This window comes from Pristiophorus japonicus, chromosome 7, assembly GCF_044704955.1.
Source record: "Pristiophorus japonicus isolate sPriJap1 chromosome 7, sPriJap1.hap1, whole genome shotgun sequence".
In the NCBI taxonomy this organism is placed as follows: Eukaryota; Metazoa; Chordata; class Chondrichthyes; family Pristiophoridae; genus Pristiophorus; species Pristiophorus japonicus.
This window is the reverse complement of record NC_091983.1, coordinates 13,375,297-13,391,935: the sequence shown is the minus strand read 5'-3', so window position 1 is coordinate 13,391,935 and position 16,639 is coordinate 13,375,297. Positions and strand designations below refer to the sequence as shown.

Genomic DNA, 16,639 nt, shown 5'->3' with positions numbered 1-16,639 from the left:
TTCCTTCCCTACAGTCCATTTAGCTGTTGCCAAGAATTTAAAATGGGGGAAGACAACACCGATGGACAGGTTTGGAGCCCAGGTTAGCCACTCTCCCGAGTGAATCAGGAGCAGTAAGGAAAACAAGGCAAAGGACTGAGAATGTGGAATGTATATGAAATGAAGCAAATTAAACTTACAGAACTAATGTGCAGGTATTGAGGGGATTACAGTAGTTGTACTACAACTATAAAAGGAAATTAAAAAGGATAATAGGGGGAAAAAAACTGATGGTGGGAACTAGGAACAGGAGGCCATTCAGCCCATCACGCCTTCTCCACTATTCAATTAGATCATGACTGATATGTATCTTAACTCCATCTACCCAGCTTGGATCTGTGCCCCTTAATCCCTTACCCAAAAATCTATCAATCTCAGTTTTGAAATTTTCAATTGACCCCCAGCCTCAACAACTTTGGGGGGGGGGGGGGGGAGAAAGAGTTCCAGATTCCCACTATCCTGTGTGTAAAGAAGTGCTCCCTGACATCACCCCTGAGCGGCCTAGCTCTAATTTTAAGGTTATGCCCCCTCGTTCTTTAACTCCTTTAATCATCTTAAGCACCACTAATTAGATCCCCCCCCTTAATCTTCCATACCCGAGAGTACAAGCAGAGTCTATGCACCATGTCCTCAATTGAACTCGTATATAAAATAATCCCATTTCTAAATGTTCGACCATCAACCCATAACCAACATTTTGTACAGTAAGCACACAAAAAGTACCCACCCAGCAGCTCCAGGCGATCCTTGGCCATGATCAAGTTGGTCATCATCTTGCTCTGCAGGCGTTTGGCTCGATCAATCTGCTCACCTAGCAAGGTAGGAGATCACGATAAACATGTTGAAGAATCACTGTCACATAACACTCAGTTACTGTCAGTACGCAGTGTTGAATATGCTCAAGCTGCTCATGCATCAAAGGTATCTTTAGCCTCAGGAAACATTTGTAACTAAGTAACTGGCTAGCTCTGAAAGGGCACTGTGGCATCAAGAAAAATAAACTGCTCATTACCAGACGCCACTGCACCCTAGTGAATATACTCTGTTACTTGTATCTCCTTCCTATAATGAGGGCTCCAAAACGCCACACAATACTACAACTGCAGGCGAATTAAGGTTGCGTATTAATTCAAATTGTCCTCCTTACTTCTGCTTTCTGTGTCTAGAGATACAAAGCCAATGATTCAGTTTGCCTTTCTCTCATCTGCTTGCACTGCCACCTTTAATGATCGAGGATTTGCACATTGTATATCTGTTCCTGTACTCCATTTGAAATCTTTCCAATCCAAGGAACTTCTTTTAACCCTTATCCTTTACATTCTGCTCTACAACCATCTCAATCCATGTTGGCTGCATTCACCTGAATTCCACGTGCCATTATAGACTTTTAATGTGTCAGCTGTGGCTCAGTGGGTAGCACACTCGCCTGAATCCGAAGGTTGTGGGTTCAAATCCCACTCCAGGGACGCACATAAATCTAGGCTGATGCTCCAGTGCAGTGCTGCGTTGTCAGAGATGCCATCTTTCGGATGAGACGTTAAACCGAGGCCTTGTCTGGTCTCAGGTGGATGTAAAACATCCCATGGAGCTATTTCAAATTTATTTGTTTTGTCTTTTAACACTGCTGTGAAGTGCCTTGGGACATTTTACTACGTTAAAAACGCTATATAAATAAAACTTCTTGTTGTTGTTGTAGTAAGAGCAGAGGAGTTCTCCCCGATGTCCTGGCCGGTATTTATCCCTCAATCAACATAACAAAACAGATTATCTGGTCATTGTCACATTGCTGTTTGTGGGAGCTTGCTGTGTGCAAATTGGCTGCCGTGTTTCCCACATTACAACAGCGACTACACTCCAAAAGTACTTCATTGGCTGTAAAGCGCTTCGAGATGTCCAGTGGTTGTGAAAGGCGCTATATAAATGCAAGTCTTTCTTTATCAAATGCTGTTTAAAAATAGATCAAAACCACATCCACTGCAGTACCTTCATCCATCCTCCTTAGTTCTTCAAAGAATTATTTAGGTTAAGCAAGGTGAACTGCCTTAGAAATCCATGAAGACAAACTTTGACTCTCCAAATGTTTAGTAATTTCATCCCTTAAGTCGAGTAGTTTATCAATATCTGAAGTAAGACTAAGTGGCCTAGAATTATCGAAGTCTTATTAATTTTGAAGAGGTGATAACAGTCAAAGCCTCCATTACTTCTTCCGTTGAGATTTCCTGGTTATAAAACCAGGAGGTTTATTTTTTATGTCAAGCTCAAGTTTAAGTAACTTGTTTAGTACCATCTCTCTGGACTCCACTACCTGGCCTTCAGCCACAGCTATGAAAACTGAGGTACAGTATCTATTCAGCATTGGACATTTTTCCACTGTCCACTACCGGCTTGCCTCCTTCATCTCTTAGCAGCCCTACCCTGATTATGCTGTTCAAACTAACATCTGTACAAAGGAGTAGGTAGATTAACTTTATCTATCCTATTTCCTCTGCTGGCAGATTTCAGAACATGGAGGCCCAATTTAAAATGAGAGAAAATGAAAGGCCATTTTAGCACTTCTACACAAAGGGTAGTAGAAATCTAGAACTCGCTCCCTAAAAAGGCAGTGAATCATGGGCGTCAACTGAAGCTTTCAAGACTGAAATTGAGAGATTTTTGTTGGGGCAGATCATCAAGAGTTAAGGGTCAAAGGCAGGTAAATGGAGTTGAGGTACAGATCAGCCATGATCTCACTGAATAGCAGAGCAGGCTCGAGGGGCTAAATGGCCTACTCATGTTCCTACAATGTATTTTTATTGCCCTTTTGTTATTTTGCTCATTTTCTCGGGAGTCCCTCGTGGCCCTTCTAATCTCCCTTTTGTAACTTTTCTATATCCTTTCAATATCTGTCCCGTAAGTACTGAATGCTAAGAGTAACACACATCATGTTAACTGAAATCGAGGAACATAGAGCAACATAGAGCTAGAAAATAGTGTTGAACTTCTCCAAAATAGTATGATTGCTGAGTAAACAGCCCAACTCCGTAACATCGTATGATGCACTGCTTTTGGCATGAGGCAGAGTGTTAACCCCGCTGGGTAGAACTGAAGGTAAACCCCAATGGAGAATGTTCGGGGAAAAGGTAGCAACACCGTTGAATAAAAACAACTGGAACTGCGCTGCAAAGTGGAGGCAAACTCTTGAGGTTCAAATAAATAAACATGAAGTCGTGCAAAGCACACTATGACGTCATACTTTGCTAGTGTTTAATCTTTGGTGCAATATGATGTCCAATGCACTTTCACTGATCACTTCACCCAATATCTGGTATGTCTACAAGTTTGATCATGGCCTCCCATTCATCTCCATCCCCTTCCATCTTTGGCCTCTAACTGATCTCACTGCAAGTTTCAGGAAGATCTTTACCCTGGGCACCCTGCAGCTCTCTGGTCTGGACACTTGCCATCTTCAGACCTTAGCTGTTTCCCAATATATTCCCAGCCATTTCTCCTATCCACCTTCCACTTCATACCCAGTCACTTTGGAGATGCCTTTCCAATATCTTTATAGAGCCCGAGTTGAGCTTTGTACATAATCAGTACTTTTATTTAAAAAGTTATCAACTGATCATTATACCACTAATTCTTTCTTCCACAGGAATTATTATACCTAACTATTGGGTTTACCTTGCAGTGTATGTCTAATAGTTACACTCACTTCAAGAAGCTTCCCGGTTCAGAGAGGGTCAAACAGTGAGTACACTAACTCATGAAGAACATAACCACCCAAATGGACACAACTTGTAGCATAACAAGACCAATAGGCAATCCCCTAATGAATCAAATGAGTCATGAGACCGAAAAAGCATCTTTAATGTGGCAAGCCATCCCAAAACAGTTCATAAAAAGGGGAAGGGAAATAAAACAGACAAAAGCTTAGAGAAGATTTAGTGGGAGTTGCCAAAGGCAAAGTGGAAGAGTTCAGCTTTTAAGAGACTTTCGAAGATAGGGAGAGGTGTAGTGAGGCAGAGAATTCCAGAGTTCAGAGGCCATGACTGCTAAATACTCTGCCGCCAATGGAGGGGCACAGAGTGGGTGTTGCACAGCAGAGCAGTCAGATAAGCAGGTTGGGCCTATACTCATTGGAGTCTAGAAGAATGAGAGGTGATCTTATTGAGAAGTATAAGATTCTGAAGGGGCTTGACAGGATGGATGCAGAGAGGATATTTCCCCTCGTGGGGGAATCTAGAACTAGGGGGCATAGTTTCAGAATAAGGGGTCGCCCATTTAAAATGGAAATGAGGAAGAATTTCTTCTGAGGGAGGTTGTGAATCTTTGGAATTCTCTACACCCGAGAGCTGTGGAGGCTGGGTCACTGAATATATTTAAGGTGGAGATAGACAGATTTTTGAACGATAAGGGAATCAAGGGTTATGGGGAGAGGGCGGGGAAGTGGAGTTGAGGCCAAGATCAGATCAGCCATGATCTTATTGAATGGCGGAACAGGCTCGAGGGGCCAGATGGCCGACTCCTGCTCCTATTTCTTATGTTCTTACGTAGCTGGTGAGCTGAGATACTGGTCCCAAGCAGGTTGCAGAGATAGGCAATAGCCTTCTGTGCCTAGTGACGAGGCAACTAATTTCTCCCACTGCTGTCCATCAAGCCCAAGGTATTTGACGCCATCAGGGTATCAGCTTGCCTTACATCCAGATGGTGGTTTTCCAGAGTTGGGTCTGGAGTTGCCATATGATTTTTGCCCAGACAACAGCTTAATCTGGGCAGAATCAATTCAAATGTCGCAAAAGATTGTGGCATTTTAAATTCAAGTGAGTAGCACCTATCAACACTTCACGTTCGAGTATCCGGGTAACTTAACCTTGCCAAAACTAGCGTCCAGCACAATTTGCAGATTGCACCCCTAGCAGTATCTTCAGGCTTTGGTGTTTATATTTGTAAGTCTACCAGACTCGTCTCGTCTCTAGGCTGTTTCTGGAACGAAAGCCATTTTTACATGGACAGATCATTAGACCGATTCACAACCTCCATAGCAGGAGGACTGGCCTTTTAGTCTTTCGAACTGTCTGGCTTTGGGTGACCCCACTAGGAGTTATACTCCCGCCAGCACAGCTCTCAGGGCCATAGGAGCATGCAAGCGTTCCCACCACATCACGGTGCAGTCCCTCAGAAAGGCTGTAGATATAGGGAGAGCTGCAAGGCCAAGGAGGGATCTGTAAATGAGGATGTGGATTCTGAAATTAATGGACTGGGGCACGGGCAGCCAGTGGAGCTCGAAGCATCAGTGGGACTTAATAATGGGTGGCCAAGTTTTGGACAAATAGGAATTTGTGCATGGTCGAGTTTAGGAAGTACCGGGGACGATGGACTTGGAGATTATGAAGGCATGGACGAGGGTTCCTGTTATGGAAATCAGCAATCCCAAAACGAATGTCAAACACATGCTGAAGATAGCCTAGAATATGAGAGATATTACGAGTTACAGTTAAGAGAGTACCAATGCAAAAGTCGTTGCCATTTTGGGTAATAAGCCCAATTAGTGTATGCCTAATAGAGCTTATTACAAGATATGTGCCATCGGCAACAGGAGAGGTTAAGTCATCTTTCTATAACCAAGCTGGCTACTAGAATTTCTCCAGGTTTAGTTGCTACTTTTTAATCCACCTCTCCCCAAGAGGCCAGAATTGGAGGAGTGCGGAGATCTCAGAAGGTTGGAGCTTGGAGATAGGGAGGTTTGTAGGGCTGGAGGACGTTACAGAGACATGGAGGGTTGTGGGGCTGGAGGAGGTTACAAAGATAGGGAGGGGTGAGGCCATGGAGGGATTTGAACACAAGAATGCGAATTTTAAAATCAAGACATTGCTAGACTGGGAGCCAATGTAGGTCAGCGTGCGTGCACAAATGTGATGGGTGAACAGGACTTGGTGCGAGTTGGATACGGACGTCAGAGTTTTGAATGAGCTCAAGTGTATGGGGCAGTCGAAGGTTGGCCAGGAGAGCGTTGGAATAGTTTTGTCTAGAGGCAACAAAGGCATGGACAAGGGTTTCAGTAACTGATGAGCTGAGACGGGGGTGGAGACCGGCGATGTTACCGAGGTGGAAGTAGGCAATTTTCGTGAGAGAGAGGAAATAGGCTCAGAAGCTCAACTTAAGGTCGAATAGAACGCCAAGGTTGCGAACAGTCTGGTTCAGCCTGAGACAGTGGCCAGTGGGGAGGGGTGGAATCAGTGGCTGGGGAACAAAGTTTGTGGCAGGGGCTGAAGACAACGGCTTTGGTTTTCACAATATTTAGTTGGGAGGAAATTTCTGCTCATCCAGGACTGGATGCTAGACATGCAGCATGACAAATCAGAGGCAGTAGAGGGGTCGAGAGAGTTGGCGGCGAGGTAGAACTGAGGTAGTCAGCGTACATGTGGAACCGGACGCTGTTTTTGGATGATGTTGCCGAAGGGGCAACATGAAGATAAGAAATATGAGTGGATCGAGGATAGATCCTTGGAGGACTCCGGGGGTACGTTGTGAGGGCAGGAAGAGCGTCACAGCGATTACACTTCAAAAGGTACTTAATTAACTGCAGCGTGCTTTGGGACATTCTAAGATCGTGAAAGACGCTATATAAATGCAAGTTCTTTCTTTATGCTTGACAGTTCCTTTAGGGCAAATATTTCATTACTGACTCAATGAAAACAGCGAACCCTCTTGAAACAAACTCTAAAAGTCATTAGTACGGGACACTATATACTTTGTGTTCTTGTCTTTGAAGTCTATACCGGCAAAGATACAGTTTGTGAAAAGTCTATTTTTGGCATCAAAGCTTACAGTTTACAGCATGTCACTATGACTGCAGTCCTTTGTGATTAGCATACACCCTGGAGCCAACATGGTTCTTTTTCCACACAATGTGAAATATGGAATTCGCCCCACCAAAACACTTTGGATGGTGGGTCAACTACAACTTTCGAGGCTGAGAGCAATACATTTTTATTAAGGAAAGATATCAAGGGATAGGGATCAAAAGCAGAGAACTGCAGTTGAGATACAGGTGGCCGACTTCAGGTCCTGTGCTCCGAGTGAGGCAACGGTGAATAACTGCAGCAGGGAGCAGTTTTGTTGTGCCGAGCTGCTCTGAACCGTACACCTTTGCTCACAAAGAAGGAATAGGTCAAATCACGTGTCAAGTCCATTTACAAACATAGCAACAGGGGTTAGGCCCATTCAGCCCCTCGAGCCTGTTACACAGGAACAGGAGGTGGCCCATTCAGCCCCTCGAGCCTGTTCCACGGGAACAGGAGGTGGCCCATTCAGCCCCTCGAGCCTGTTCCACGGGAACAGGAGGTGGCCCATTCAGCCCCTCGAGCCTGTTCCACGGGAACAGGAGGTGGCCCATTCAGCCCCTCGAGCCTGTTCCACGGGAACAGGAGGTGGCCCATTCAGCCCCTCGAGCCTGTTCCACGGGAACAGGAGGAGGCCCATTCAGCCCCTCGAGCCTGTTACACAGGAACAGGAGGTGACCCATTCAGCCCCTTGAGCCTGTTACACAGGAACAGGAGGTGGCCCATTCAGCCCCTTGAGCCTGTTACACAGGATCAGGAGGAGGCCCATTCAGCCCCTCGAACCTGTTACACAGGAACAGGAGGCGGTCCATTCAGCCCCTCGAGGCTGTTGCACAGGAACAGGAGGCGGCCCATTCAGCCCCTCGAGCCTGTTACACAGGATCAGGAGGCCCATTCAGTCCCTCGAGCCTGTTGCACCATTCAATTAGACCATGGCTGATCTGCATCTTAATTCTATCTACCCACCTTGGTTCTGTATCCCACAATCACTGTTTTGAAATGCTGAATTGACCAGCCTCAACAGCTTCTTGGGGGAGAGTTTTCCAGATTTCCACTACCCTATGTGTGAAGAAATGCTTCCTGACATCACCCCTGAAACGTTGGCTCTAATTTTAAGATTATGCCCCCTTGGTTCTTGATTCCCCTGCCAGAGGAAATAGTTTCTCTCTATCTACCCTATCAACTCCTTTAATCATCTTAAACACCTCAATTAGATCACCCCTTAATCTTCTACACTCGAGGGAATACAAACCTAGTCTATGCAAGCCGTCCTCATAATTTAACCCTTTTAGCCCCAGTATCATTCTGGTGAATCCGCGCTGCACCCCTTCCATGGCCAGTCTATCCTTCCTGAGGTGAGGGGGGGGGGGGGGGGGGAGGGGTCCAGAACTGAACGCAGTGACTCCAGACGGTGTCTAACCAGAGCTCTGTACGGCTGTAATATAACTCCCACCCCTTTGCATTCCAGCCCTCGAGATAAAGGCCAACATTTCATTAGCCTTTTTAATTATTTTTTTGTACCTGCCCAGTAGCTTTTAGTGATTTCAGTATTTGGACCCCGACATCTCTCTGCTCCCCCACAGTTCCAAGCTTCTTGCCATTTTGACAATACCCTGATCAATCTTTCTGGAGGTCTAAATTGGATGGCCTCACACTTCCCCCCCACTGAATTCCATCTGCCAGAGTTTTACTCACTCACAATCTATCAATGGACTTGGCAAACAATGGACGATCCACTGCTCCCCTGAGCCAGGGCTTAGAGCTATGAGACCCACTTCAGAAGAAGCAAAAGCACAGGCCCAAATCCACAGATCCAGTGCAGTAAGGGCTCAGAATCCAGACACCACACACCAAGCTTAAAATGGGCCCTGACAGACTCTGCCGCTGCCTACTCACCTTCCATTGGCTGCTCACAATGGTGCTGCCCGCTATTGGTCACCTCCCTTTCCAATCACTATACAGGGACTGCGCCAGCTTTCTGCATGACTTGGTGCTCCCTGGCGCAATCTTCAACTTAAAAAAAGCAAACAGCAGCAAGAGATGCAGCAGGGCGCCCTTGAACATGGCTGAGGAAGCCCACTGGGAGAAGATAACTGAAGTTGGGAGCCGCCTATAGTTTGAAAGAGCAGGTACAAAGTCCTGAATTGTAAAAGTGATATTTCATTGACTAATATAGGATTTCCGTCCAGAAAGTAAATTGTATGTTAATTCAAGAGAGCCAAGCACAGATTGCCACATCCTGTGATGCCGTGTTACCTGCTCTCACTCACCATATATATTTTAAAATATTCTCGTCTTTTAAAGAGGACGGATATGGCGATATGGTATACGTTCTAGGAACGGGCTCAAAATACCAAATAAATGCTGTGCTGTGTTAGGTATAACTTTACTAATAAATGTGCAAACTTATTTGGTCTTCAGATTACAATGCTTATCTGGGATATTTCAGCGATGGCACTCTCAAACTCTCCCTGTCCCCTCTCCACTTTCTACTTCCCCACTCCTTTAAATCCTACTTGACCTCCTCCCAAGCCACCCTGGGTGGACAACTCACAACCTTCCATTTTGTCTGCACTCTAATCCCCCACATCGCTGGATTAGCATCCACTAATGGGCATGCCTTACCTGACCCAGAGATTTGGACTGCAATCCCGTGCTCCAGTTCTGCAATCCCCTTCTTGTACGACTCCACAGCTTTCTCCTTCTGTCCTGTTCAAACAGAGCAACAGAATTACAACAGGCGCGCACAGACCATCGAGACAGCACAAAGCCAATACAACTCAAAATAATAGCGTCAAATCTAGCTTAGCCCTTTGAGTGAAGGCACTTTGCTGCATTTTGCGAGCAACTACAAACCAGTCCTGCCAATAGGAAAGGGGGGAGGGGGTGGAGGCAGGAGGGAGGGGCGAAGGAAAGAAAATAAAAAGTATCAAGGTCAGTACTCTTAAAAATTCTGTGCATATAATTTTTTTGAGTGTTGGTGTTTATCCTCCACACGAGCAAACCGCTCTAATCACATTTCTACTCCCAGTTCCCATATGCCTTCAAACAACTGTCCAATCTAATGTTGAAAGTTGACATAGTTTCCGCCTCAACTACTAACACGGAGGAGGAATTCCCCTGCCCTCTCTTCTAAATCTCATGTCCCCTCAACTACTGGAAACAGACTGCTTCTATCTACTAAGTCCCATCCTCTTAATTTTAAACCCTTCTATTGTTTTGCCCCATAATCTGCATTGTTCCAGCAAAAAAGACCCTATTTTTCAAATCTGTGTCTTTGTATTTTCTCAGAACAGGCAGCATCCTATTGAACTGATAGATTGTGGTGCAGTCTGAATTCTAGTGCAAATACCCAGGCAGTACACCTATCGGAGAATGGAGGTGAAAGAATATCAACTCGTCCTGCTCTTCAACTTGCCATATTCATAGTTACCACACAAGACATCAGTAAAGGAAAGGACTTGCATTGAAATAGCACCTTTCACAACCTCAGGACGTTCCAAAGCACTTTACAGCCAATGAAGTACTTTTGAAGTGTAGTCGCTGTTGTAATGTGGGAAACCCGGCAGCCAACCTGCGCACACAGCAAGCTCCCACAAACAGCAATGTGATAATGACCAGATAATGTTTTTCTGGTGTTGGCTGAGGGATAAAGTGCTGCCCAATAATTACAATGCAATGCTTGTCCAGTTGCATGATGTCATGAGCTGCCACACACAAAAACACATTCAACTCAACCATGTCAGTTTTTAATCAGGTCTTGTCCAGCTTACTAGATGGAGGGAAGCAGCCCATTGCAGGAGGACAAAACAGCACTGGCCATCTTATGCCACTTTATCTGACCATAGAAGCCACGAAGCGTGAGGTACAGAGTCAGAAGCTTGTGCTATCTATCCACCCTCGCAGCCACAGCGTGAGTCGACACATTAGCAGCAACAACTTTTCACCACCTCAGGTCATCCTAAAACACTTTGCAGCCAATAAAGTACTTTTGAAGTTTAGTCACTGTTGTAATGTAGGAAACTGCTCAATTTGGTGCTATGCAAGTGGCACCATATAAATTAAATACTATTTTGCGATAAAATAACATGGACCAGTAACTCCAGTGTGCAGAATCACACAATCCACTGAATTAAACTCAGGTCTTCTAAATACCCGGTTCCTCCGGTTTTTATGCACCTCACCTGCATGCCACTGCAGAAACAAATGTGTCCAATCACCGGACACACATAAATGCCGATTCTCTCATTTTTCTCCTTGCACTGTGTCACCGAGGCAGAAGCACACAGCTCCGTGGGTGTCCATGTCTCAAGTACCTTTTCCAAATGGTCATTCCTAAAGCACACGCCAGACCAGCAAGTGTCCGCAAGCAAAGTGTTCATAGCACAGTTATCGCGGTCAAACATTTGTGCTTTTACTGGCAAAAAAAAAATGAGGGCAGATTTCCAACAGCTTAATAGTCACCCTTGCAAATGAAATCATGTCCAGGCCGAAAGGATCCACACTCAATTTAGTACACACAGCAGAGCGATGCAATTAGAGTGCACGTATCTCCCTCCCAGGTACAAAATCAAGCTGGAGGACATTAGGAATCCCATAGTTTCCTGCTGTACTTACACTCTAATAGATTCTATTTACTTTACAATACTCATAGGCTGTACATAATGCAATGCACTACATTATAACACTGTCGTTATAGCATAATGCAATGAAATTTATCATGAAATGTAGTTAGAGTAATGCATGCTACTGCATTATGCAATGCAGTATTACCCACCCTCTTGTATGGCTCAGAGACATGGACCATGTACACTAGACACCTCAAGTCGCTGAAGAAATACCAACAATGCCTCCGAAAGATCCTACAAATCCCCTGGGAGGATAGACGCACCAACATTAGCGTCCTCGACCAGGCCAACCTCCCCAGCATTGAAGTACTGACCACACTTGATCAGCTCCAGTGGGCAGGCCACATCGTTCGCATGCCAGACATGAGACTCCCAAAGCAAGCGCTCGACTCAGAACTCGAATGAGCCAAAGGTGGGTAGAGGAAACATTACAAGGACACCCTCAAAGCCTCCGTGAAAAAGTCCAACATCCCCACTGACACCTGGGAGTCCTTGGCCAAAGACGGTCCTAAGTGGAGGAAGTGCATCCAGGAGGGCGTTGAGCACCTCGAGTCTCATCGCCGAGAGCATGCAGAAAACAAGCGCAGGCAGCGGAAAGAGCGTGTGGCAAACCTGTCCCACCCAGCCTTTCCTTCAACAGTGACAGGGACGGTGGTTCTCGTATTGGACTGTTCAGCCGCCTAAGGACTCATTTTAAGAGTGGAAGCAAGTCTTCCTCGATTTCGAGGGACTGCCTATGATGATGATGCAATGTAGAAAGTTATTAACGCAATGCCCTCCATGGGTCTGGAATTTGCGGTGGGTAATAACAGTGAACTGTCAGCATTGACTGTTATTGCACCTTTGAAACTGACCGTAACTTCAGGATTTAGCGCATGTGCATCCTAACGCGGAAATCCTGAAGTTGCAGTCAGTCATTCAATGCTCCGACACTGCCCGCGCAGTGCCCTCCCCGCCCCTCAGCTACTCCACTCCATAGCCGGCAATCAGTGTAATCAGGGAAACTGACGAAAACGTTGGTTTTTCCACAGTAATATCGCTGTTAAATACCCCATTAAAAGTTAGACCCTTTTGGATTTGGGGTAACTGGGGTTTAAACAGTATATTAACTGCTAAACAAACGTTATGGCCCTAAAAACAAATTTAACTTTTGTGGACTGTCAAATTTCTCTATTTTAATCAAAATTACAATGAGAAACTTTAAAATTTTTACTTTTTTTTTTTAAAAAGTTTGTTTATCTTTATTTCAGGTTTATCTTTTCCCCTTGTGAGAGCCCCAATCTTTGTTTCACCACTTAACATTTTTAAAAAGTTAAATAAAAGGAGCTTCTTCACTTTCTGGTTCCAACTGTGAGAATTCTGCATTGTAATCGGCTGCTTAGACAGCTTCTCGACATCACAGCAGATCTTTGAGGGCAGCATTCTTCGGGGCCAGTGGTAAACGCCTTTGCTTCGCTGCAAATTACAGGCCATTATAATACAACGCACAATAAATTATGACATAACAATGCCATGTAGTGACATAGTAATAAGTATCAGCTGTGGCACAGTGGGTAGCACTCTCGCCTCGCAGTCAGAAGGTTGTGGGTTCAAGTCCCATTCCAGGGACTTGAGCACAAAAATCTAGGTTGACACTCCTGTGCGGTGCTGAGGGAGTCCTGCACTGGTGCTGTCTTTCGGACGGGACGTTAAACCGAGGCCCCGTCTTCTCTCTCAAGTGGATGTAAAAGATCCCGTGGCACTATTCCAAAGAAGAGCAGAGGAGTTATCCCTGGTGTCCTGGCCAATATTTATCCCTCAATCAACATCACAAAAAAATACAGATTATCTGGTCATTATCACATTGCTGTTTGTGGGAGCTTGCTTGTGCACAAATTGACTGTCGCATTTTCCACATTACAACAGTAACTGCACTCCAAAAGTACTTCATTGGCTGTAGAGCGCTTTGAGATGTCTGGTGGTTGTGAAAGGCGCTATATAAATCCAAGTCTTTCTTCATGAACTACATTACAATGTAACATGACAGTAATGCATACACTACATTATGGTATAAAAACAGAAAATGCTGGGAAAAACTCAGCAAGTCAGGCAGCACTTGTGGAGAGAGAAACAAAGTTAAATTTTCATGGTCATTAACTCTGATCTCCCTCCACAGATGCTGCCTGACCCGCTGAGCATTTCCAGGATATTTCAGATTTCCAGCATCCGCAGTATTTTGCTTTTGTACTACATTACGATGCAACACAGTAATGCATTCACATTACAATGTAACACAGCGACATAGTAATGCATGAAATACATTACAATGCCCTGTAGTAACACAGTAGTGCATGTACTATATTACAATGCAACAGCGACATGGTATTGCATGCACTACACGATGTAACGCAGTCATAATAATAGAAACATAGAAATTTACAGCGCAGAAGGAGGCCATTTCGGCCCATCATGTCTGCACCGGCCGACAAAGAGCCGCACGGCCCTTCGGCAACAGCCCTAAAGGTTACATACAAACCAATAAACAATGACGGAAAGGCAAAGAGCACCCAGCCCAACCATTGCGCCCCACACCCTGCAACACTGAAATCATCTGCACTCCACCCCAACCGACTCAATGCAGCGAAACATGCATTAATGTATGCACTATATGACAGTGTAGCAATACAGCAATGTATGGACACTATGATCCATCGCAGACACAGCAATGCATGCACTACACCATGGTGCTGCACAGCGACACAAATGCATGCTCCTACATTACAATGCACCACAGCTATGCATGCACATGATGCACCGCATCACATAATAATGCATGCTCTATAGTATGATACATTCCGTGTACTACATTACGACACGGTGCAGCATCAGAATAATGCATGCACATTACAACTCAATGCAGCAATACAAGCTGTTATGGCGTATCGCAATAGATAATGCATGCACATTATAACACAACACGGCATTATATAGAAACATAGAAAATAGGTGCAGGAGTACGCCATTCGGCCCTTCACCACCATTCAATAAGATCATGGCTGATCATTCACCTTAGTACCCCTTTCCTGCTTTCTCTCCACACCCCTTGATTCCTTTAGCCATAAGGGCCATATCTAACTCCCTCTTGAATATATCCAATGAACTGGCATCAACAACTCTCATCGGTAGGGAATTCCACAGGTCAACAACTCTGAGTGAAGATGTTTCTTCTCATCTCAGTCCTAAATGGCTTACCCCTTATCCTTAGAATGTGTCCCCTGGTTCTGGACTTCCCCAACATCGGGAACATTCTTCCTGCATCTAACCTGTCCCGTCAGAATGATATATGTTTCTATGAGATCCCCTCTCATCCTTCTAAACTCCAGTGAATACAGCCCAGTCGATTCAGTCTCTCCTCATATGTCAGTTCTGCCATCCCGGGAATCAGTCTGGTGAATCTTCGCTGCACCCCCTTAAATGTGCACTACATTACAATGCAACACAGTGGCAAAGCGATTCATGCACTGTATTGCAATGCACTGCAGAGCGTAGCAATGCAAACACTGCTTTACAATGCAGTAACAGAGCAACGCATGTGCACCTGCTGAGAATGGCCAGCATTTTGTTTTATTATAACATAAGAACTAGGAACAGGAGTAGGCCATCTAGCCCCTCGAGCCTGCTCCGCCATTCAACAAGATCATGGCTGATCTGGCCGTGGACTAATTATAATAATGCTTGTCGTACATTACAATGGAACATACGTTATAAAACACTGCAGCTACATTGCAATGCCAATGCAATGCCTTTCACACTTGCATTGAAAATGAACAACACACATATTGTCCTGTACTCTGAACGGCACAGGCAAGCCAAAGGGGCGTTGACCCGTCACCTGGCGCGCTCTTCGGAGAGCAGGACCCTTGCACTGGTCCAACCAAAGTCTCCCTCCCTACCCCCCTGAGCCGAGCCGACCCTTTTTTGGTGCGGCGGGGCCTCGCTCACCTTTGTCGTCCTCGTCGATCCTGAGCGCGGCGGAGATGTACTCGAAGGCCAGCTTGTGGGACTGGCGGATCTGCTCGGGCTCGTGGCCGGTCTCGGCCGTGGCCAGCGACGGGGCGGCCTTGCGCGATGCCATCTCGGCCAGGCGCTGGCAGACGTAGGCGAAGAAGAGCCAGAGGTGGAAGGCCAGGAAGCGCAGGAAGGTGAAGACGGCGACCAGCGGGTAGGAGAAGTAGTAGAGGTTGCGCTTGTGGAGCGAGAGCCTGTCGCTGTCGCCGCCGCCGCCGCCGTCGGGCGGAGCTCGGGACGATCCCTTCTTCTTCCTGCCTCGTCCTCCCGGAGAATTCATTCACCCGCCCTCTCGCTCTCTCGCCCCGCCATCACACAGCCCACCGCGCGTGCGCCGACACCACTCCCGCATTGTCCGGCCGCCCGCCAATCGCCAGCGCGGCCGAGCCGCTCGGAGCCCTTCACCCAATCAGGAGGTTGGCGATGCCCTCCAGCTGGCGTCCAATGAAAGCTCCGTGCTCCGCTGTTCCAGGTATGGGAATTAGCCAATCGGAGTCCGGCAACGCTGCTCGGAAGGATAACGGTCCAATCAGAGCCCTGGCTGGCTCCCTCATTGAATAAAAACAAAACAGTTCTCGGTGCTGGAACAAGAGGTGGGAGCCTGAGGGACTGGAGTGCAGCACCACCCTCGGCAACCAAATTTTAATTTGAACCATATCCAAAGTTTCATTTGTTTAAGTTTGTCGGTTTTAATGCAGCCTCCTTTTTTAGCCAGGGGGCACCTATATAATTTGTGTTTTTTTAGTGCCCTAAAAAAAAGGCACTTGAAAAGTGTTTGGAGTGTCCCTCCTGCTTTAGTCAGGGGGCACTTGATTTAATATTTATTTATTGTTCTCTCAACAAAAAGAGTTGTAGAGCTGTTGCCCCCCCTCCCCCTGGGGGGGGGGTCTTTTAGCCAGGGGCACTTGTATAATTTGTGTTTTTAGTGCCCTCAAAAAAAAAAACAAGGGGGCACTTGAAAAGCTTTTGGAGTGTGACCCCGCCACCCCCTTTTTATTAGGGGGCACTTGATTACTGATACAACACAAAATAGTTGTAGTTGCTGGAACAAGAGGTGGACGCCGGAGGGACTGGAGTGCATCATCATCACCGGCAAACAAA

At 46.0% G+C, this 16,639-nt stretch overlaps 1 protein-coding gene across 3 annotated transcripts in view; it reads right to left on the bottom strand.

Moving 5' to 3' along the window:
- Positions 1-15,853, bottom strand: part of spast (spastin) — an 80,165-nt gene extending 64,312 nt beyond the window's left edge. For all 3 annotated transcript variants that reach the window (XR_011593823.1, XM_070884840.1, XM_070884841.1), the window contains exons 1-3: positions 15,473-15,853; positions 9,489-9,572; positions 767-850 (exon numbers count right to left, since the gene is read on the bottom strand). Coding sequence is in view for 2 of the 3 variants with exons in the window: in XM_070884840.1 (XP_070740941.1) it covers positions 767-850; positions 9,489-9,572; positions 15,473-15,818 (514 nt within the window). In the remaining variant the exon portion in view is untranslated. The remainder of the gene's footprint in view (positions 1-766; positions 851-9,488; positions 9,573-15,472) is intronic.
- Positions 15,854-16,639: the final 786 nt, after the last annotated feature.